A 21,715-nucleotide genomic window follows, 5' to 3' on the forward strand; every position below is an offset into this window, starting at 1 on the left:
CTCAGGGTCACACAGTGAGTCAGTCAGTGGCAGAGGTGGGATTTGAACCAGTGACCTTCTGGTTACAAGCCCTGGACTTTAACCACTGGAGCACACTGCCTCCTATTATAATTTTTGTTAAAACATCCATTCCCCTCCACTTGGTTTCTTTAAGCATCACTACAGAGAGGATGAGCGCTCATCATACCCACATGAAAGCGTGCAGTACAGTCCCTCCCGCTCACCTGCGATGAACTCGTCGGCCATGTCCTCCAGCGCTGCCTCCTTGAGCTGGACGCAGGGCTGGTTGTCCTCCTCGCCCTCCTGCTCGTTGTCCTGCCCCCCCTCCTCCTCTTCCTCCTCTTTCCCTCGTTCCAGCTCCTCGATCTCCAGGATCCTCTTCTCCAGAAGCTCCGCCTGACGCTTCTGCTTCTTCTTCAGCTTCTTCTTCTTGTTCTTGGACATCTTCACAATCTAGCAAAACAACATCAGGGTGGGAGCAGTTAAAACTCGCTGCACAGACCCACTCCCCTGCTTTTTACAGAACGTCAAACTGAGAACCTCGTAGTGAACTGCTTAGAGATAGTAAATAAGAGAACTAAGAAAATTACACCTTTATCAGATACTGAATCCCAGGTCACCCATACATCACAGTTAAGAATATGAAAGGTATTCAGGAATAACCCTTACTGAGAGAAAGAAGGGAATACTTACTTGCTTCGGCTGTGGGGCAGTGCTCACTGCAACACAAGAAACAAAAAGTGAACGTTCTCTACAGGAAACGAGGAATCCAGGTTTACACATTGCAGTTTGGTATTTCACTGATTCAGTGCAGACTAAAATGACCTTTCTGTTTTCAAAGTTATCTTGCTGGCATACATTGTTTGAGCCATCGAAATGCTTTAAAATCCATTCTTACCTGTATTTATTTTTACATGTAAAATCTATAGATAAACTGGTAGATGTAGGTTGCATAGTGTGATTGCAGCCAGAGCACTGGAGTGAGTTTGAACTAAAGCGCTATAATAGATTGGGCTCCAGAAAGCAGCAGCAGCCACTTCACTGAAAACATCGTGTTTGAAATATCAGCGTACTCCAAACCAGAAGGAAAGGGGGGATGGAAATGGGACGACAAGCATCTAGAACAATTATATATTTGTATTCCAGCAACATTGCTGACAAGTGTTTGTGAAATGTGATCTGATCTCATTAACTAGCCAGCATTTATTTTTCTGGTCACATGTGCAGATTTTGAATCCCGATTAGCAGGTGTAGCAAGCTGCATTCACGTGCCAGGTACAGCAAGTACAGCTACCACACATACAGCTGTTGTGGTTTACCTGCAGTGAAACCAATATAGCAATCTTGCCAACAATGTAATTCACACGCCCTTGCAGTACCAGGGCAGGGTTCCTTCTCCCACACTGTCCTAAATATTTTCCCATGTGTTCAACTGCCTACTCAATTTCAGTCAACTCTAGTTGTCTCTGTTTGTAATTAGCATGCTTCCCTCAGTCTGTTTAAATGCTGCCAGGAAGATTTAAAATTCTTCCATATTGTTATACTAATCGGTGCAGCCTGGCTTCCTCTCAGATTCTTCCCAGCATCACACAGGTAGGTCGCACAGGACAGTACAGGAGACGGGAGGCAATTCATTGCAGCCTCCTTGCTTGTGGCAGACTTTAGGAGGTGGAGTATATCACTTAAAACAAGCAAACATTTTTAAATTGAATGAAATATACATGAAGATGACATTACCTGCAGACCCGGATGGAGGGGGAGCCCCTGCTTTCTGCCACTCTGTCGCCTCGGCAGCTAGACGCCGGACATAAGGCTCATTGACACACAGAAGGATATTCTCTGGCTTTATATCAGTGTGGATGATCTTGCACTTGGAATGTAAGTAATCCAGGCCTTGAAGAACCTTAAATTAAAATATATATTAGGGGTTGGGCACCAATACTGACATTTTGATATGATAGCAATAACTCAGGTTGTGGTACAAAAACAAAAAAAAAATATGTACATCACAGACATATACTTATTATTGCTAATACTGTACTGCTAAAAATGCAAAGGCAGTATAAACAACTTTATATTAAGACACAGCAAACCCTATACATACCAATCACTGTCAGTCTTGTAGGCAAACACTGCATATGGTGTATTCCCATAAGACAGCAGCAAGTAATCTGATGAACCAAACACTATTTAATGAAAGCAAGTAACCTGAAATAGTGTAAGGCAGCCATTTTATCCAACACCAACTCTGACGCAATCCTGCGTTCCTACATGTAAAATATCCTATAGATGGTGCTATACTCATTTTTAGGTACAAGGTTAAACCAGGGATCCTAGTTTTCCGCAATAAAAAAAAACTGAAATTCTTCCACTATATTCCACAATTAAAATAAAAAGCTGGAACGGAGTCCTGTCCATCCCCCGTCCCTCTACAGGCAGCACTCGGATACACGACAGTCGTGTTTTACCCTCCTTGTATCAAGAATAAAACAAACCCCATTATATATATGTAACAAATTAATGCACTTGCCCGTCACTATGGGTTTCAGACTGTCACCTTTTTTTCTGATACAAAGCCCATCTCTTCAATGTTACAACTGACTTGTTTAAACGCATCAGCCCGCAGTTTTTTGTTTGTTTCTTTATTGTGCAGTTACACAGCACTTCCTCCAACAACAAAGCGAACGAGACAAGGCACGGTAATGTAAAAGTTAATCATTTAACAGTTTCAGATACACTTTCAGAAGTGTATCGTTCTGAATTAAAATACTACTTCTGTTGAAAAAAATAGTACTGTACCAACAAAACCAACTACAGTACATCTAAATGGAAGCCTACTTATTTTAAAACAGTCCTTTCAGCTTTGTATTTGACACTATCTTTGTGTTCCCTGAAAAAGAGGACGTTTGTCTTTTACTGCTGTTATTCCCAACTCGTGCGCTATCAAATTTCAATGAAAGAATCAATGTCTCCCTGTACAGTTCCTCAAAACGCAAGTCATATTTTTTCTCTGTATGAAATGTGTGTGTGCGCGCAGGGCAGGGGGTTGTTTGTGTGGTAGGAGGCGGATTACAACGTGCTAACCTACATGCAATTAAATCAGAAGAAATAATCAGGTGGTGTAGCGTCATCTGAAACACACTGAAGGAACAGACTCACCTGTTTAATGATGCTCTTTACACAGGGAATGGGGAGACCCTGGTAGTTGGATTTGATGATCCACTTGAGAAGATGATGTCCCAGAACCTCAAACACCATGCAGACGTCTAGGAATCAGGTCAAGGACGACGGCAAGAACAGGATTTGCAGATCACAAATCCGACAGCCACTCACACTTCCAGTCATACAGCCAGACACACTTTTTGAGAAAGTCATTATAAATTTTAGCTCTGCAAATTCCCACGGGTATGAATTATTGCAAATGTACTGCCGCCTTCCCTCCTGAGAGAAGAGATTGGATAAGCCCAGACGGGCACAAATATTTCAGAGCAGGGAGGTGTTGTCAGAGAACAGAAAAAAAAAAAAAAAAAAAAAAAAAAAAAAAAAAATTGTGTTTACCTTAACACAAACTAGTGCTATAGGGATTTTGTAACTAACACAATGTATTTGTATTATCTTATAGCAGAACTTATCAGAAAAAAAAAACTTCTGAAAATTAACAGAACCACCTAAATTGTACATGTTAAAACCAACTCCTTTGATTGTTCAACTGCTTTCATTTAAAGCCAACTGAATTGACTAATAGTGACTTCAATTTAAAGTAATGCGTTGTCATTGTGAGAAGCAAATTAACAGAATGCTACCAATTGCAATTTTGATCAATGTGCTGAAATTGATTACAAGGGAATTGATTTTGAAAAGCAGGAATGGTCCCGACCCTGCTGCCAACCTCACACAATAAAAACCAGTCAAGGATACGGGTTCCATTGACTCCGGAAATTTTAAAGTCGTCCAAAAGCTGAACTACCATCTCTCTGTTGGGATCATTAGGGTCTGTGTTTCGAACCTGCCAAGAAAAAAAATAAATACAATAAAAATAATTGAAATGTTAGATAACTTCTTGTTTTCACAGGGAATGCAATTCAAAAAGATAACTAAAAACAGCTATTAAAAGTTTGGAATACCACAGCAAAACAAATCCCGATCTAAATCTTAAAAATCAGAAACTGTGCCTGAAAAACCTCTCATACAAAGAAATAACATGTTTGTTATGCATTCACCGCAGTGGGACCAGTGTGTGAATGAAGTTATGGATGATCTACTTTTAGTGCTGCAAAAGAAATACCGTGATAGATTTACTGAAATTAGGTTTTGACACAACTGCCAAAGAAATAAACTACCATTTACATCTGTGACTTGGTACCTCTAAACAGCTGAAGACACAGCTGCATGACAGTTCCAATTCAATACAAGCCAAAATGTCCACTTCATGCCATTACTCACCGAACTGAGCAACTTGATCTCATCCAGGGCGGTCTCTGTGTAGTGCTCTGCACTCTTCACAACCTTCATAGCGACAAACCTCTTCCCCCTGTGTCAGAAACACAAAGCAACCTGTGAGCTCTCCTCCTTCCCAGCCAACACTGCCCTACGTGAAGGGACTCCAATCCATCCTTCTGACAGCAATCTGTTCTAGCGTGTGTATTCATTGGGGCAGCAGCTGTCCTCCCGTCACTGGATTTCAATGAACGTTGTGATTACAGTAGTGGGACCTCCACATTCATTTAAATTGATGCAAGGAATTAGAAGAGACTGAAGTCAACGTCTTTCAAATATGTGCTGCGGAGCTTTGAAATCAGATTTAAGCAAGTTACAAATATGAATCTAACATCCGAGATGACACTGAAGAGACAGTAAAGCGATGCATGAAAAGTCTGAATTCACCATAGGTTACAGTACACAGAGGACACTATATTGTGCATTGTATAAATACCAACAAGCGTTTGACTGTACTGGTGGGTGAGAAACTTTGCCCAGGTTTGCACTTACTGAATGTCCCAGGCTAACCACACCGTAGAAAAATGGCCCCATCCCAGCTTCCGGATAACATGGTAGCGTCCGTTAAACAGGTCTCCGATTTTAACATGATGATATCCGCCTGAAATTGAAACAGTGTGCAAACAAACAAGCCATGATAAAACACATGTAAACGATACAAACCGATGAGTTCAATATTAGGGGTGTAAAGTGGATCAAAAAAGACCCTACCAAATAAATAAACAACTAGTGAATGCATCAGTTTAGTATACCTCTAAAGCAGGGCTGCCCAAAGTTTACAGAGCAGAGGGACGCATAGCAAGGCTACTATGGGACCCTGGGACACAATGTGACCAAATTGCATGGATTGCAAATTTGAAGCATATTTTTCAAGTGCATTTATATGTGTTGCTAGCCATTTCAATATTTCAGCTCAATAAATTAAACAAATACATTTAAACCATTTCTTAGCATTTACTCCTGTCATAACTTGTAAAACATTAACCTGTTGCATTAGCATGTATTCCTGTTGCCAGTGACAATAACACTCAATTCAATCGATTAAAAGTATCAAATAATTTACTATACAGATAGCACTCGCATATCTGACCCAATAAAATGTTGACTTCAGTGACCGTTCATCAAGCGTGACGCATATCTGATCATTTCATTGTGGCCCGTTCCAACCCTTGTTCATTTTTTCAGGGGAAACAAAAAAGATAGTGTTAAAAATGCAATTCTGGAAGAAGTGTATTTATATGTACAGTAATTGGTTTTGTTGGTACTGTAGTATATTTTCTATATTACAAGTGGACTGTAATACAGTACATCCTGTAGCGGGGAGGGGGCAGCTAATTTGCAAGACAGAATGTGGTAATGGACCTGATTGTGGACTGGAGAAAGGGATGGGAGAACTCTGTAAATAATGTGTGTTTGTAAATTCCTCTTGTTCAGATCTGTTAGCGTTTTCTGTGCATTTTGGTGCTTGTGTGACTTAGAGCCGAGCCTGGCGTGGGAGTGCATCACTGGGGCGGGGGAGCAGGTCTGACATGAGCAGTCGGGGCGAGGGAGTGTTGGACCAATGAGTAACCAAGGAGGGAGGGGGGGGGGGGGGGGGGGGGGGGGGGGGGGGGGGGAGGGTAGCAGGGTTAGCAGAATTGAGAGATTTGAGAGAAGCAGGGTTGCCAGATTGGTTGGGTTCACGCTCTATTGGGCTTTATTTTATTTTTTTTTGATTGCGCCTAATTTTTGGGCTAGTTTTGGGAATTTGTGTGGGTATTACATTGATATATTTTGCATGGTTTTAAAAAGCCTTAACATTTTAAAGCAAAACACTAAGCTATATGATACACAGACCTTAGCGTTTACATCACTGTTGCTAAACACTAACAATAACACGCAGCAATATCTGCGGCTACATTGCATTGTGGGCAACATATGTTTCACGCATGCCTGGCAACAGAAGATATATAGAGATACAAAATATATAGTGAAGTGTGGAAGTCTGACCGTTAACTAAACATAGATGGTGTTCTCTCGGATGTACTTTCTTAAAGATGAGTTGAAATAGAATGGAAATAATACCGCTGTCAAACACATGCTCCACATTCAATTAGGACTGCAAAGAAACAACCGAACTCCAGCCTCATTTACAGCAGGCCCCTTGGGAGTGGTGGCAAAGTTAGCAGCAGCATGTACAACACAGCTATGCAAACCACTGCAAGGGGACTGCACGGGTGCATAGTTTAATGGAAGTTTGAAGAACATTTCAGTTCATAAAGGGAGCTGTCCTTAATTTTATTTACATACACTCTTGGATATATATCCTCCTCATTAGTGGCCTAATTTGATTTCAAAAGAGGGCGGGACAGTTTCTGTAGCTTATGCATGCAAAAAAATTATTCTATCTGAAATAATGAAAAAGTGAGGGGGACATGTCCCCTATGTAAATTATGCCTATACTCCCTCACACAGACCTGTAATCAGAATTCAGGTAGCAAGGTTTATTGATGTACAGTATAAATTATAATAGGGAAAGCCATTGTATTTAATTAAAAATAGCTGTGTAGCTTTACTTAGCACTAACCACTCTGCTACTGGTAGCTACACAGAGTGCGTGTTTGTGCACTGCCAAGTTTTGATCCTTCTAATACCTGAAGATAAAAATGTAGCATGCATTATATAGATACCATAACACCAAGAGAGACAGACGAGAAAAATGTGAAGCAATTTCTAAAATTAAAAGATATGAAGCAGTATTTAAGTAAATTTGAATGCAGAAAAGGTAAGCCTCACAAAATCAATTAAGTTTCTAAAAATATTCAGGGAACCAACCAGTCCTTACATTTATTTTTAGTCTTCTAAGATTCTGAGTAAACATACTTTCGCTGTTTCTCATTAATTATCAAGAATTTTCAATTACTAATACTATGAATGATTTTTTAAAATTAGGTTAGCTAATTTTACAAATTTTTATTTAAGTGCTTCGATAGGCATTAATGGATTAAGACATTTTGTGTTCGATATGCATTTTGTTGTAAAATATACAAATATGCAGAGTTAAATCAGTAAAGAGTCTTTAACAAAACGACGGTTGATATAGCTGAAGGAGGAACTTAAGCTGTTGACAACAGGATTCAATTGAAGTCAAAGAAAAGACTGGTATGTACCGAAATACTAAAACAAAACAGCGCTTTATTTATAAATCAAAACAGCAAAAAAAAAAAAAAAAAAAAGCAAAACTGGAAAAAAAAAAAAAAAGATTCCAGTTTTTTAACATGGAAATCTGGTGCCCCTAGTTCTGATGGCAACGAGAGAACGTGCAACCAGAGTCAACGCATAAACTTACAGCTACTGAAAGTTTGCAATAAAACTAGCAGTAAGTTGTGGCATTACGCACTTCCACTGTGGGAGGAAAAGAAAAAAAAAAGTGTAAATTGATGATTGATTTGATAACCGCTTCATCGTTCAGCCTTCATCACCAACGTTACTTGTAAGCTCAAAACTGATTGGACTGTTGCGATTCACGGTGCCCATGGAAACTGCCAAATTCATTCAGTATGTGATTTTGCTTGCTTTGTCATCGTTACTTGAGGAATGTATTTTGGTCCAGTTTGTTTTGCTTACTAACCCCTACATACCAGGCTACTCTAACGTCAGTGCCTCAGCAAAATCTCTCTTCCGGGAGGCCTCACGGCAATAAGACGACATGGGACAATCAAAATCAATTTTTCCGAGCCTTGTCATTTAAAAAGTCTAGGCACTAGGAACAATAATGGTATCCCTACATCCCAATTTTGACAATACAGTCTGGACTCCTTCCATAAAATAGCTGACAGTACTGAAAATGGGGCCTTTCAGGCATTTTGTCATACAGACCATGGCTCGGACAAAATCTTGTAGCTCCTCAATGCTAGAAGATATTTAAAATCTAGTTTTTAAAAATATTATACATTTTGTTATGATTTTCTGGGGGGCGCGGTTTATATATATATATGAAAAAAAAAGTTCCACACCATAAGAAAGATAATCTCATTGGAAATGGCTACGCAAGGCCTTTCTGTGGATATAATGGGTTTTAATTTCTGATTTAAGGTTGCCAAACTACAAGCACTAAAACACAAAGTGGTCATATTCATGCCCGTATATGGTCATTCTGTTTAGGCAGGAAAGGGTTAAATCAGGAGGTCTGTAAGTAATCTGGAACTGACACGGTTTCTGAAGGGGGGGGAGGTGTTATGTTATTTTTTTATTGCTTCCTCTTTGCGAGTTCAGCACAATCAGCAAGTGGCGAAGTGTAAACAGTGGTTTGGTTTGCTGCACATCTCTCTCTAACGGCAGAAGCCCATGTTCGCTGCGCGTGATGAACACAAAGAGCCGGTCACCTTTGCAGTAGTCATTGGGGTCCTCCTGCTCCTCGTCGTCCGATCCCAGGATCTCCTCCTCCTGCTCCAGGGCCTCTGACTCTGATGTGTGAGCTGCGCCTCTGTGTTGAGGCTCTGGCCTGCGAACAAAACAGATCAGACATTGGTAGGATCACCCAATATATAACGCTACTGACTGTCACATGCCATATACACCAGGTCCAGTAAACCCAGCCTCCCCCATGAGATTATCATTTGAAATTGTAATGCTGTAAACCTTGTTTACAAATGCCCATAGCAGTGCTTGAACTGGTTTCTAGTTACTACTCACACACACACACACACACACACACTTAACTGTGTTAGAACAGTCCCACAGATGTTGACTTGGCACCTTGCACTTCTGGTGGCCAGGATTAACCAATGAATGAATGTCTTTCGACAGACACGAGGATGAAGAGTTCTAAAATAGGCCTTTAACACAAAGCCCTACCCAGAATACTGAAAAGCAATCTCCCATTTTGCAGATCTAAAGTCAGAAAATAATAAATTAGTGCTCAGATAAATGTGCAAACAAATATTTGTGCGACAATTCAAAAAAAAAAAAAAAAAAAAAAAAAAAGCAGTTCTGCATGACATGCAACTAACTTCTGCGATTATCGCGTGTTCTTTTAACGCATGTTAATGTCAATATTATTTCTGACATTTACTTTCAAACTTATTGTTGTATTAATACGACAGGCTTTTATCAGCATCTAGTTTGTCTGCACGCTGCACTGACTCCTTCCTAACTTTCCCTGGAAACAGAGGGCCGGGGAAGTCGAAAAGAGAGAGCGAGGCAGCGATATGCAATGTAACAAAATAATCAAATACAAATCATAATAGCACCAGTAAGAAACCAAAACTAAATGACATGGACTCAGTAATTACATCAATTAAACATGCAATTAAAACCAAGATGAACTAAGAAATTTTAAAATAGCAAGATTAATCACGATTACTTTATTATTATTTTTAATATATTGACAGCCCTATTTTTTTTTTTTTTTTATATATTTTATATATACATATATATATTTTTTTTCAGAATCTGAAGTGCTATTTGGCATCCTTTGTTTTGTAGTTAATTCACTGGGGTAAAGCAAGTCCTACACAACTTATTCTTTACTTCTGTGATGTTTTTCAAAATATTTTAATTTGTTACATATTGTAAGGTCTTGCTGTAAATAAAAAGGCACACACCGCCCTGATGCTAAGCTGTCTGTCTCTGCCTGCGTTCAGGGCAATATAACGGCTTTTATTACTTTTTGAAAAATGAACGGATCTCCAAAGAGACATCTAAATTACGAGGGAATATCCGAACATGAAAAATCACGTTTTCGTCCCAGCACTAGGTAAAACAATCAAAAAGGGACACATTTTAATACTTAATATTGGTATGCATCTGGAAATTATTACTGTACATCTGAAACATCCAGGGATCAGTCTGAAATAGGGCAAGAAATCAAGTGTGGAAAGAGTTCAGAGAAGAAGTTATGAGGAATACCCAGAGAGGCTACTTGCATGAATCATAAATATAAATCCCTTTTTGAAGTACTGCTGTCGTGCGTTAAAAATAACTGGCTTTATATAGGACACAGGAAGACACGGCCACTTACTCCACTCTGCAGGCGAAAAGAAATGTGAGCAAAAAGTAAAAGTAGGCTGTGCTGTCCTGATCTTACCCAATATCAAACTTGCCAAAAGCTTTTCTCTCTAGTATGTAAAGACACTCCAAGCTTTTGCAATTAAAATTTAAACTTTTAACGATCTCCGAGTCATTATTGCTTGACTTTGCCTTTCTAATTTGGAAGCCGAGCCTTTAATACAATTCCGAGGGTGGAATGCACTGAACAGCAGACCAATAACTTTTTTTTTTTTTTTTTTTTTTTAAATCACTTCAAAAGAAACTGCTGAGTGACTCATGACTTGAGACCTGACTAATCACTGCAGTAGTATTGAGTAAGTTGAAAAACAAGCCGTCATTTGACAAGTATATAAATTCTACCATAAAATAAGATACCAAAAAAAAAACATTTAAAAATAATGCATCTACTCAATATAAGAATAGTGAACAAAAACTACCCAATTGGACTATCAATTTGCTTCAGAATAGCATTGATCTATAAAAATGAAGAGTACAGCAATGTGATGTTTTCTGGGCTCAAGTGGTTTGCTTTGCATTTATGGTACAGTTAGCCATATAGCCACTCAAGCAATACATTGAGCATAAATGTATTTCTACAGAATGTAACCCACAGAGAAGTGGATACCCCAATATCAGAAACCAGCTGTTAGACCTGGTCAGTACTGGGACCTCTATATTTCTAACACACACACACACACACACACACACACACACACACACACACACACACACACACCCACAGTGGTGCTGGGGGGAAGCAATCGTCTTAAAACCAACCAGCTCCTTGGCAAGCTGTTTGGAGCTGTGCTGCTGGAGTCACCATCCTTCAAAAACAGCACGTTAAACAGGGACTCCTCTGGGACAGTTTTACATAAGAGTGAGGGGGGTGGGGGGTGGGTACCTCAGTTTCCGGCCGACAAACACATCAAAAGATTGTGCTGGTGCAGTGAACCTGTTCTGTTAATTCAAATTCTTCAGGTCCCCATCCCCTGAAAACTGGGGGCTTGGAAGGACAAACAAGGAGGCCAGTGCCTCTTACTGTAGCCCATTCACAGCTCTACACACTCCAGTTCATTAGCACCACAGTCGATTATTACATTTTGAGATGACCGTAATAACAAACACACGAAGCAGTAAACGGAGGTTTCAGAAGGATTACCGTGACTAAGAGAACAGCGCAATGAAACTGTACCGCTGAACTGAAGCCACCTGTCTTTTGCTGGACTTTGTGACACAACAGGTGTAAAGCATTCTGATGAACACAATACAGAACCTAATAGGTAGACCCACCTGGATGTGCTCTCCTGATAATCACATTAATTAAAACCACAGACAATTGCAGTCTCAAACACAAAAATGGAAAAAGTAATTTTTGTTATATAGGATAGCAAATTATTTCAATGTATTAAAGGTGTACATTAAATGTCTGTAGGCATATTCTGTTTAAACCTCCCGGATACAGGCATTCCCTCAGGCAATTTCTAGAACTCTCCTCAAACTATACGCAGCAAAACAAACACATGGAACCATTTCTCCAAGACACATTTATCTTAACTCGCTGCAAACCTTTCCAGAATGAGTAAATAAAATGTTAAGTAGTGTTCCTCATGCAATTACATGCAACTACACTTCCTACATGCTTTCAGACTCTGCCCATGTTAGACAAGCATCCACTCAGCTCCAAAGCATACCTGACTGGAATAAAAAAAAAAAAAACACATTTATAAAATCTGCAGCCCCTTTGTCTCCAAGTCTAACAAACAGCACGGAACCCACAGGAAATCCATAGCAACATGAACATGAAAACATAAAGGAATAGAAAGATGGACAGCAAAACAGGATTAGCAACAGAAACAGCAATTAAAAAAACACCCACAGATAAACAAAGTACACACGCAGCCATCTGAATTCATTCTGTCTCGCTGCTGCCAGATGCTTAACATGTTGCTTTGAATTGAAATGTTCCCTGTCAAGCAGCATCCATCTTTCATACTACATGCAATTCCCCCCCCCCAATTACAAATCAAGCCACTGAGTCTCTCCCCCAAGCAAGCATTCAGCAATCTGCATTTACACTGCCCTAATTATTGTGACTGTTCTCACTGAAGCTTCCAATATTACATAAAAAGCAATCAACATAATCTGTACTCGTCTTGCATTTGCTTTACTTACCACAATTTGGTAAAAAAACACGGACTCTCCTATTGATTTTTTCTGTTGATGGCCTTTTCTGATGCCACTTGAATGTTTTAAATCCAAAGATTAGGATTTAAATCGCAGCAGCAGCAATAACTGAACAAGCACCACGTTATTAAAGCACAGCTGCTCTCTACATTACCTGCTCGAAGCGCGGATACCCATTTCAAATGGTAGCCCTGAAGACAGCCCGCAGGTTTTGGACAAAGCCATCTCAATGCGTTTGGGATGCCAAGCCCCAGAGAGCTCTGCAGGCAGCAGAGTATTCAGCTTTCCAACCAACAGCAGTGTCGTCAACACAAGAGCTTCCCTCCTACTGGAGTGCTGGCTGCAGAAGCTCAGCTCAGCACTGCACTGCAATGCAGGTGATGCAAGGGAATTCAGTTTCACAGCTATTCACACAACTGGAGTTCAATCCACCGCAACAGGTTGCTACGGTAATACACCAGAACTCCAGTTAAAGCTGCAGTACTCACAAGCATGTTCCGTTTGTGACGCATGTGTCCGTTTTACATACATTACCACTGTTTGACCTCATAAGATTAAAAAATAAAAATTCACCTTGCTCATGAATTGTTTTAATTACACTTCACACTTAATATTCCTAAAGTATCTTAAGATGTATTGGTCTTAACAGATCAGTTGCTGTTGTCTGCATTATAAATGTTACCAACCCAAAAGCAATTAGTATAATAATGTAATAATTATACAGTAACACTGACGCGAACAAAGGAATCACAGTCCCATAGGAAGGGACATGTGATCTTTGCCGTTTCAAATTAAAAAAAAGTGTAAAATCTGCCACAGACTGTTCCCTTCTTCAGGCAATCTGATACGTTACCTTAAAATATGCTCCAAGATTACACCCCCTCAAAGTGTTAAAAACGAGAATGGCAAGGCTTAGCTTTTTTTTCTCAATATACCGTAAGAGGTTAGTTAGAAAACATTCAAAGTTACCCTGGTGCTTGAATTAAATCAACATTTACGGGTCCCCCAATGCTATACATAAGGGCTATTAATCCAGGCTAGGTTCATTTCAAAGAAGGCACCATGTTGTAATGTTTTTTTTCTTCATCATCACTGGTTGTGTGAACAGATCTGAATTGTTCCAGTTTCCTGGAATGCAAGTGAAGTACTACAATAAAAACAGCATATAAACGTATCAGTAATGCAGCAGTAGTTCTGTATGCCAGATCCAAAGCAACAATGTCTTGCACTGGAGCTCCCATTAGCACACCTGTACCCACCTAAAAATAGATCTCTAAGGGATGCAGAGAACAGCCTTCAGCAGGAAAAATGCTCAGTTATTTTTAGAAAATGTACTTAAAATGCAAACTTGCTGGTTTTTATTCCAGAGACCCCTGCTATTGTTGCAATTTCCCTTGCTACATGAAATGAAATCTTAGCTACATCTCAGCCTCTTTAAATTGACACATTAATGGCACATTAATGAAGAAATGAAATGAAGCTGGTCCTTTGCCTAGATGAAGCGTATCCTAGGAAACGGGTCAGCTGCTGAATCTTTGTTACGGACGTCTCTTCTCCAGTGACGTACATCATGCAGAAATACATCAAAGAGAGTACGCTACAGTGCTTACACAAGCCATCTGATTCAGTGTTTATACCAATCTCCGTGGGACTCATTTTTAATGTAACCTTCACAATACCATTCATTTTCTGCTAACAACCTAGTCCATACACTTGTAGTCTACTTAACAATTAAGATTCGTGACACATAACGAAAGCCACGGTGGAAGTGGAATCCTGGAATTCTATAGTAGTGCCTAAAACTCAGGGCGACTGTGTAACGTGTGGATGTGGGTGGAGTGAATTAATGTTGGTGATAGGGTTAATGATTGCGAGTGCGATGCTGTGTACAATTGAAGGATATAGGTACAGCAGTTTTTCGTGTTGTTTGTTCAAACAGTTTATTTTGACCACTGCGCCCATTTGTTTTGTTTGTTCGTGTTTTTTTTTTTTTAAATAAACGTGCGTAACAGCGCTTAAAACCAGCAGCTCGTGTCTCTCCCCGACGGAAACAGCCTTGCCAGTGACGTGGGGTCAGTGTGGGATAGTGCCCCTGGAGACAGAGGCAGAACTGCAGGTTTATTAAAGGGATTAGTGAAAAAGGGAAAATTGACCACAGCAAGGAAAACGAGCACAAGCAGCGGCGCCAGCTGGGGCAGAAGGGGCTCCTACGTGTGAGGAACGTGGGGACTTTGGACACGTCTACAGGGGGCCTACTCTTGCCATCAGGTGGACTCATGTGAAGAATGGCTTTGCTTGAAGGCTCTCCAAAAGGTGGATCCCCCCTCCTTCCCAGTGCTGTGGGATGGCAATAGCGACACATACCTCAGCTCTCAAGGCCTCAGGCTGGTGCCTCACCTATTGGGGTTGGGTCACTTTGAGGAAGAACAGCTGCCGGCCTGGGTGCCGAAGAAAGGAAGGGTAGTCATTCCCGAAAGTCAGCAGGGAAGCTGTCTCCAGCAGCCAAGAAAGGGGGGCCCCCCGTCTCCAGCGGCCAAGAAAGGGGGGCCCCCCCCTGTCTCCAGCGGCCAAGAAAGGAGGGGGGCTGTCTCCAGCACCCTGGAAAGGAGGGGGGCCGCCTCCAGCATTGCTACTGCCGGAAGGACCCTGGGTCACTGCCAGCATTTGCACTGCCAGTGTGCCCTGCACGCTCCCAGCAGTGCTACAGCCAAAGGAGGAGGCGAGGGGACCAACACCCCTATGTTCCGAGCCGGTGCTAATGGGGTGAGAGCCCTGACCAGGGCTCCCAGAAACCCGACATTTATGTCTGGACCTTTGGTCACCGTATCACCAGGCACAGTTGGTTGCCTGGTCTGCTTTGCTCCCCCTGATGGCCCAGACCATCACTCCATGGTCAACAAGGCTCGCACCTCTGCCGGCTGCTTCACCTGTCCGGTTGCCAACCTGCGCTCCCAAAGCCCCGCCCCGCCCACGTCGCTTGGGTCCCCAAGGAGACACCAGGGTCGGGACCAACCCACCCACAAGAATCCACACTGGGAAACATGGACATGAGGGGAGGGGTGTGTGTGTGCTGTGCACGAGAGGAGGTATGTGGCTGTGCAAGAGAGGAGGTCCTGTGTAGCTAATCTAAAACCCTGATCCGAGTCAAAATCACCAGAAAGATCAGCAGAAACTTTTTCATAACACAGAACAGGCATTTCCTGTGAACTAGATCTGGACAACTGGCTCCGCAGGACACGGCAATGTACAGAGAACTTAAAACATTATGAATATCACAGCTGAGCTGTGGTTAGAGCTGGAGAAGATGCCATTGACCCATAAATGTGATGCAATCCAGGACTGGAGACACTGGCAACACCTTATGAATTAGTTCTATACCTGTAACTACTGACGCATCAGCAAAGGTTCTGAAACCCCGAATCAATCAATCCAGCACTGAGGCAGCTACAGAGCATGCTCTTAAATTTAGTCAGATCTGTAGTAAACTAACCCCATGTAGTTACACTCTTAGTATTCATCAGCATTTGCCATCAAGATTAATTCGGTAAAAGCAAAAAACTGAAATCTGCAGCCTTGTGGGCATTACAAAGGCAGAAATGTATACAAATCTCATCAAATAATAGCACCCGAGTATTACAGAAAACATGATTCAGGGAAAACAATACCACTCTTCAATGAAAACCTAAAAATAAGCAAGGAAAAGGAAGATGCCAATTAATTAAAATGAAAATACATCTGAGAATGACAACAGGCACAGGGCTGCATGCAGCACTGGTTAATACACTGATGCAAGTTTAAATACAGCTCTCTCAGCCTGAAGAAAAATTCATTAAAACATCTAATTTATACCCACTAGTACCTTAAGCCACTGGCAAGTTTAACCACTGCTGAGTTTAAGGACACTATCCAATCCAAGAGCCACATGCTGACAATCTGCACAGCATCAGACTGGCAGAGGACTTAAAAATAAATAAAGGATAAACAAAACAATAGAAGTCTTCCACCACTGCCACAAACAGACACAGGTGCAGAACTACAGACTGTCTGCAGCTCAACTTGCACTTGTCAGCAAAAAATAAAAATGTTTGAATCAACTGTTTGGTTATAGTGCACATCTGTGTGTGTGTGTGTGCTTGCCAGAGCCCTGCATGCCACCTAAGACGGAAAAGATTCTCACTAGCCTGTCTCTTTCCGTTCAGTCAGATGTTCTCTTGTTCTGACCACTGGGCCTTGGAGCAAAGCACGCCATCTTCCGTTTTGTTTCCTCTGCGATGGCAGGCTTATATAACAGTCCCACAGGAGCATCACTCAGCCAAGCAGATTAAAATCATGAGTAACAGCAACTGAAATCCCCCCCCCCCCCCCAAAAAACTGGGATCAGATAAGAAAGACAGAAGTAAATTCAGGCTATTAGACATGCTTACTTGCAGCAGATCTAGTTAAGGGTTGCTCATGCTGTAGTAGTTTCAATCTCCTTAAAAAAAGAAAAAGACCTGCTCACAATGCAGCTACCATAAGCAAGCTTGGTCCTGACTTCGCAGAATGTCTTCACTTCGAATCTCATGAGAAAAAAAAAAAATTACTTCATGGACGTACGTTTTTCAATAAACTGCAGATAATCTGGGTATCTGCCGTTTTCATGCATTAAATCTGAAATACACACTAATTTTAAATACGCATAGCAATTTTGCACAGATTGCCTGCCTGCCCTCAAACAACTACATCTCCCAGAATACAATGGCTTCAGTTACTAGGAAACTGTACACAAGAAAAACCAACCCAACAAACATTATCCAATCTCTGGTAGACCGGTCGTCTTGCAGCCAATCACAGTAAGAATTGAAAGCTACACAGAGTGAAGCATAAATACCCCAGTCCAGCTTCAGATCCAACTGGAACTATCATCAGAGGCAACCGCAAAAAAAAAGTGCCTATATTACCACTATTAAACAAACTCTTTCATAAATATAATAAGGGAATGCATTAATGATTTATCTGTACGGCTTTATATTTAAGTTTTAAACATGTTCTCAGAGTTAAAGAATTTAATGTTAAAATTGAAGTAACGTAATTAAATTTGCAGAGTCGGTGCGATACCTCAAAAAAAGTGCGCCAAGCCAACAAAGAACTTTGTAGAACACACGTGTGGTTGTGCAGGAGTTCAAAGTAACACTGCAGTTAAAATGGAAGGCTCTTTCTTAATGCAACCCCATTACCATTAAAGATTGTACAGTATTTATCGATATTACTCATGACTTCAAGAAGGTGTTGAATTTTACTTCCTGAAAATACACTGTACTCTCTGTGTTAAAGTTACTCCCAGACCCAAAACCTTATCTGGAGTGCTGCGTGTAAATATGATTCTCATAACTGTGCTGAACATTCGGTTTTCTGAACTGCTGTAATAATTCTTCGGTTTTCCCCTTTTTATTTAATGCCAGCAACGAGCCAAGTGATGTCTATAAACATTATGACATGTCTGAAGTGTCTTCAGGTGCGGAGATTACTCACACCTGTTTCTCCCAATTTGTGAACTGTGGTATTGCCTGGCATGTCAAAAATACGGGGGTCTGATCAGCATTTCCGATCTGTCCAAGCGGGTACTGTTTGTTAGAAATGCTGAAATTATAAACGCTTCTCTTGGAATGTCTCAGGAAGCTTGGTTCACCTTTTCTCAGCAGCAAGTCACGCTGCTGTTTGTGTACTCTGGTATTCATGTCTTTTGTTAGTGATTTTAATACATGCATCACTATACTGTCCTCGAATTTAAGACGCAGGATATTTTTGGAAGGAAAAAATTGTTGAAAAAGTGCATCTTAAATTCAAAGGAATACGGTAGTTTTTGCAAGTTATTTTTTTATTTTATGCATGTCATTTAATAAGCCGTTGTGTATTAAAGCTGAATCTCTGCTATTGAAAGATATAAATTAAAAACAATTTTAAAGCACAGAAATCCCTTTGAGGTTTCTCCTTTTGTTAACTGCCAAAATACTTGTCTGCAATTGTATGCATCTCTTCTTAAAGGGAATATGAAAGCCTAACTTCAATGAATAAGTCACGCAAGTGCAGGAGAGCGCGTCCCTTCATCTCTAACCACTATCACTGCTGTTAATCACAAGTTCTGAGAGCACAGAAGGAAGCGAGAAACTGGAACAGCCCTATCAAGCCACAGAGCACAGAAAGACATGAGACAAACTGGAACAGCCTTATCAAGCCACAGAGCACAGAAAGACATCAGACAAACTGGAACAGCCTTATCAAGCCACACGGTAAAATGAATTAAATCACCAGGGCATTAAACATTTAAAAAGCTTCAATTAATTCTGAGACCTGGATTCCCAAGAGCAGATTTTAAAATAAACCAGGATTAATGCAAAGATGGAAGGAGAGTGAAGCAGGAAGAATTACACAGTAAAAGGACTTTTGCTTAACTTGCTGTGAACACAGATAGACAAAGAAAGAATGCATGCTTTTGTTTGGTTTGACTTTCTTTCCCCCTCCAGAGGTAAAAAGCTGTGTCTTTACACGATAAGAACTCAGCTAAATATAGGCAGTCCGTTTGTCCGAGACTGCAGCGTTTGGCAGGTTTGCCTAATTTTAGTTAATGGGGGGGATGTGACAGAGGCTGAATGAGCTGTTTCAGGAACAAACTGCAGCACAGTAAATAGTGAACAATTCTGACTGATTTCTTATCTTCATTCCACAGTATTTCCTGTCAAGGGCACTTCAAAAAACTGCGCTATAACTGCATACAAAACAGGTCTGACGTCAGGCATGCACATGTGTGTTTAATGACATCTGACTGCATCATTAAAATATAAAATGATTTCACCTAAACAAGTAAAGAGGATTTTTATATTTATATAAGTTGAATGTTCCCATCAGAAGGCAGAAAAGCACAAACAGGTGATTCCCCCTCCCTTCCCTCTTTAATTCTGTTCTGCTTCCTGGTCAAAGGTTTAGTTTTTAACCAGATGCTGCTGCAGTATCAGACTCATGTATTTGGGATCATATCTGAACTTGCAAGTTGCAAGAGGAGATGGAGCCTCCTTTGAGAATTGTAACATAGCAGCACAACACCCGCTGCAGAAAGTTAAACAAAACCAAACACAGGAACACTTTGAATTAGACTGGGTCACTGCAGCTTCGATTCATTTTCAGTTGGAGGTAAACCCTTACCCAGGCCACACTTAATTTGTAGGCATGCAACAGGCACAGGACACCCTTAAACTGCAATGCACAGGGGTCAGACACAGCATTCACAATGTAATGCCCTAAATATTGTCAATAGGTGCAAAACAGATTGCCACAAACCTATTTTCAGCATTCCTATTATTATTCAGTCTGAAACCCAATCGATTCCCTCTGTTGTGAGGGGAGGTGAATCATGCATAGCAGGGAATCTGACAAAATAAATGTCAGTACCAGAACTTTTTAAAAGAGTCACACGTCAACACTTTTACGCTATACATCCACGTTGAGCGGAATATTTATCAGCTGGCTTTGCGAGTTATGTATGCGTGCACCACATTACATTAGATGGTGCATGTAGTAGCTGATGTGTTTTATCAATAGCATTCATGACACGAGAAATGGTTAGGAGTATCAGTCTGAATGTATCACCTGTACAGTACAAACTACACAACACTCCCAGCAGACTACAGCTCTCCTTACTGTGCTTAAGTTACAGTACCCTGGTCAATCCAGAAATACAGTATTTACTTTCACAAATAAAACGGGTACAATTGTATTTCTAAATCATAACGTTATGCAGTGCGACATGCGCCTTACTAAACTGTCAGCTCTGCCGCGTAACAGGTACAATACACACACATTGCATAGCAATGAAAGAGCCAAACAACTGTTATTTCTATAAATAGGCACGATTTTCACGACGTGCTGTGCAGCCTGTACTGTAGCACAGCTGTATCGCTCAGAAATATATGCATTTTGAAAAGGCAGTTTCCATGTGGGAGCGGCCTAGCGCCACCACATTCATCCCCGGGCTCAATTACACACAAGGCGGCACCAAGCCCGGTGGAAAGAAAGAAAGAAAGAAAGAAAGAAAACCCCACTTACTTCTTACTAGCTTTTTTGTTTTTGGTCCGCTTCTTTCTGGCCTGCAGTGCTAAAACTGGATCGGAATAAAAACAGAAAGAACCGGAAAACATTAATTTGTAAAGACCATGTCGTGCCTCTGGTTAAACTTTCGTGCTCAAAAGAAGCTTTGTGTCCCAACCGAGCAGAATTAATATGCGAGGCTTCTTTGATTTACATAAAAATGTGCGCTGCTTTTAGTTTTTTGTTTGTACAGTATTACAGTGGTCTTACCAGATCACGGTACTAACAATGAGAATAAGAAACTCTAGACGTGGTAACTTCATTAAACCGGCACACAGGGATAATAGGCTTTTGTCTACAGCCCAGGAGATCATGAAAACACTCTCGCCTTGTAAAATATAGTAATAAGAAGTCAGGGGAAATCCGAAAACAGCAAGTTTCTTGCAATCTCTTAATATAAATGCATGCTTATTAGTAGGGACAATAACAATAATAACAGGTAATAACTCATATGCATTTTTAAAGCGCAGATTCGTCACACGCGGAATGCACACCCCAGGCGTGTCTGTATGGCTGTGATTATTTTAATTTAAATGTAATTACTTATCACAATGTGCCTGCTCACCTTTTCTATCCATGTTCAACCGGTACCTTCGAGCTCCTGCTTAGCGCTGGGTGCCTTGCGCATGCGCTCTTAATCAAACGTCCGCAAACAAAATTTACAACAAACCACGCCCACACGATTTTAGCCCGCCTCTAACCACGCCTTCATGCGTCTCATCGCCCGCCCACTTTATAATTTGTAAGCAGACTGTTATGTAGCGGGTAACGGTATGTAAGGACCGGTATGCAAACACCTTAGCTATAGTATATTTCAGTGCAAAACATAAAGGGTATTTCAGACTGTACATCATATTACGTCGTTTCAATCAATCGGTGCATA

The 21,715-nt window shown here is 40.9% G+C and overlaps 1 protein-coding gene across 3 annotated transcripts in view; it reads right to left on the reverse strand.

Moving 5' to 3' along the window:
• The window catches only part of LOC121304703 (SRSF protein kinase 1-like), a 31,781-nt gene extending 10,301 nt beyond the window's left edge, over positions 1 to 21,480 (reverse strand). The window contains exons 1-10 of one of the 3 annotated variants that reach the window (XM_041236002.1): positions 21,398 to 21,480; positions 20,791 to 20,845; positions 8,862 to 8,980; positions 4,990 to 5,098; positions 4,444 to 4,531; positions 3,919 to 4,006; positions 3,160 to 3,266; positions 1,738 to 1,903; positions 694 to 719; positions 225 to 453 (exon numbers count right to left, since the gene is read on the reverse strand). In XM_041236002.1, the coding sequence (XP_041091936.1) occupies positions 225 to 453; positions 694 to 719; positions 1,738 to 1,903; positions 3,160 to 3,266; positions 3,919 to 4,006; positions 4,444 to 4,531; positions 4,990 to 5,098; positions 8,862 to 8,980; positions 20,791 to 20,845; positions 21,398 to 21,410 (1,000 nt within the window). In that variant the 5' untranslated portion in view covers positions 21,411 to 21,480. Of the gene's footprint in view, positions 1 to 224; positions 454 to 693; positions 720 to 1,737; positions 1,904 to 3,159; positions 3,267 to 3,918; positions 4,007 to 4,443; positions 4,532 to 4,989; positions 5,099 to 8,861; positions 8,981 to 12,865; positions 12,998 to 20,790; positions 20,846 to 21,397 lie in introns of those variants that run through there. The other 2 variants (XM_041236000.1, XM_041236003.1) reach the window with 2 other exon arrangements.
• Between the last annotated feature and the right edge of the window lie 235 nt (positions 21,481 to 21,715).

This window comes from Polyodon spathula, chromosome 39, assembly GCF_017654505.1.
Source record: "Polyodon spathula isolate WHYD16114869_AA chromosome 39, ASM1765450v1, whole genome shotgun sequence".
Taxonomy (NCBI): Eukaryota; Metazoa; Chordata; class Actinopteri; order Acipenseriformes; family Polyodontidae; genus Polyodon; species Polyodon spathula.